General features: G+C 55.1%; 1 protein-coding gene across 1 annotated transcript in view; it reads left to right on the top strand.

Annotated features, from left to right (window-relative positions):
* Positions 1-239: 239 nt before the first annotated feature.
* LOC113206348 (alpha-aminoadipic semialdehyde synthase, mitochondrial) overlaps positions 240-679 on the top strand; it is a gene marked incomplete at its 5' end in the record, with an annotated part of 6,287 nt that continues 5,847 nt past the window's right edge. The window contains 1 exon segment of the mRNA XM_052275989.1: positions 240-392. Coding sequence (XP_052131949.1) covers positions 240-392 — 153 coding nt within the window.

Below are 679 nucleotides of genomic sequence, written 5' to 3'. Positions count from 1 at the left end.
AATTCAGTTTTAGGCTTTTCGTAGAATTTTTCTCAAAGTTTTAGTTTTCCCGATTTTTATTTACCGGGAAAATTCCTCATTTTGACGGAAAAATTTCAAACTCTTAAGATCCAATAGTCCACGGTTTAGCTCGGCGCGGCCGATGCCGGCGCCGGGAGGGTGGGCCGCCCAACGCGCACCGCGGCGCTGTGGGCTGCGCTGTGGGCGGCCCACCAACACGACGTCGCCGTCCGTTACAGAACATCCGCCTCATCGACTACGAGAAGCTGATGGACGAGCGCGGCCAGCGCGTCGTGGCGTTCGGCAAGTACGCGGGCGTTGCCGGCATGGTCAACATCTTCCACGGGCTGGGCCTGCGGCTGCTCGCGCTGGGCCACCACACGCCCTTCATGGTAAAGTAACCGACCCTTCAGAAAAAAAAGCAGACAAAAACCAAACAAGAAAATGGACGTGCAATTTTTCGAAAAGGGCTACACAACATTTCATTTGTGTGCAAGTTACGGCGTGTATGAATCTGACTTGCGCTCTTTGCCGCGAGTAATCATATGTGTAGAGTACAGAGAGTGGCAGGCGCTCAGCCAGCCGAAGAGGTGGCCGCGCACATACGGTAATTGAAGTAAGGCCGCTCCGTAATCATGAAGGCAGGCCTCGCACAGCCTAACCCCTCCCCCCCCCCCCC

The sequence above is a fragment of the Frankliniella occidentalis genome, unplaced genomic scaffold (assembly GCF_000697945.3).
Source record: "Frankliniella occidentalis isolate FOCC.00 unplaced genomic scaffold, Focc_3.1 Scaffold1331, whole genome shotgun sequence".
NCBI classification, from domain to species: domain Eukaryota; kingdom Metazoa; phylum Arthropoda; class Insecta; order Thysanoptera; family Thripidae; genus Frankliniella; species Frankliniella occidentalis.
Note: the sequence above shows the minus strand (reverse complement) of the source record. Positions and strands in the feature narration are given on the sequence as shown.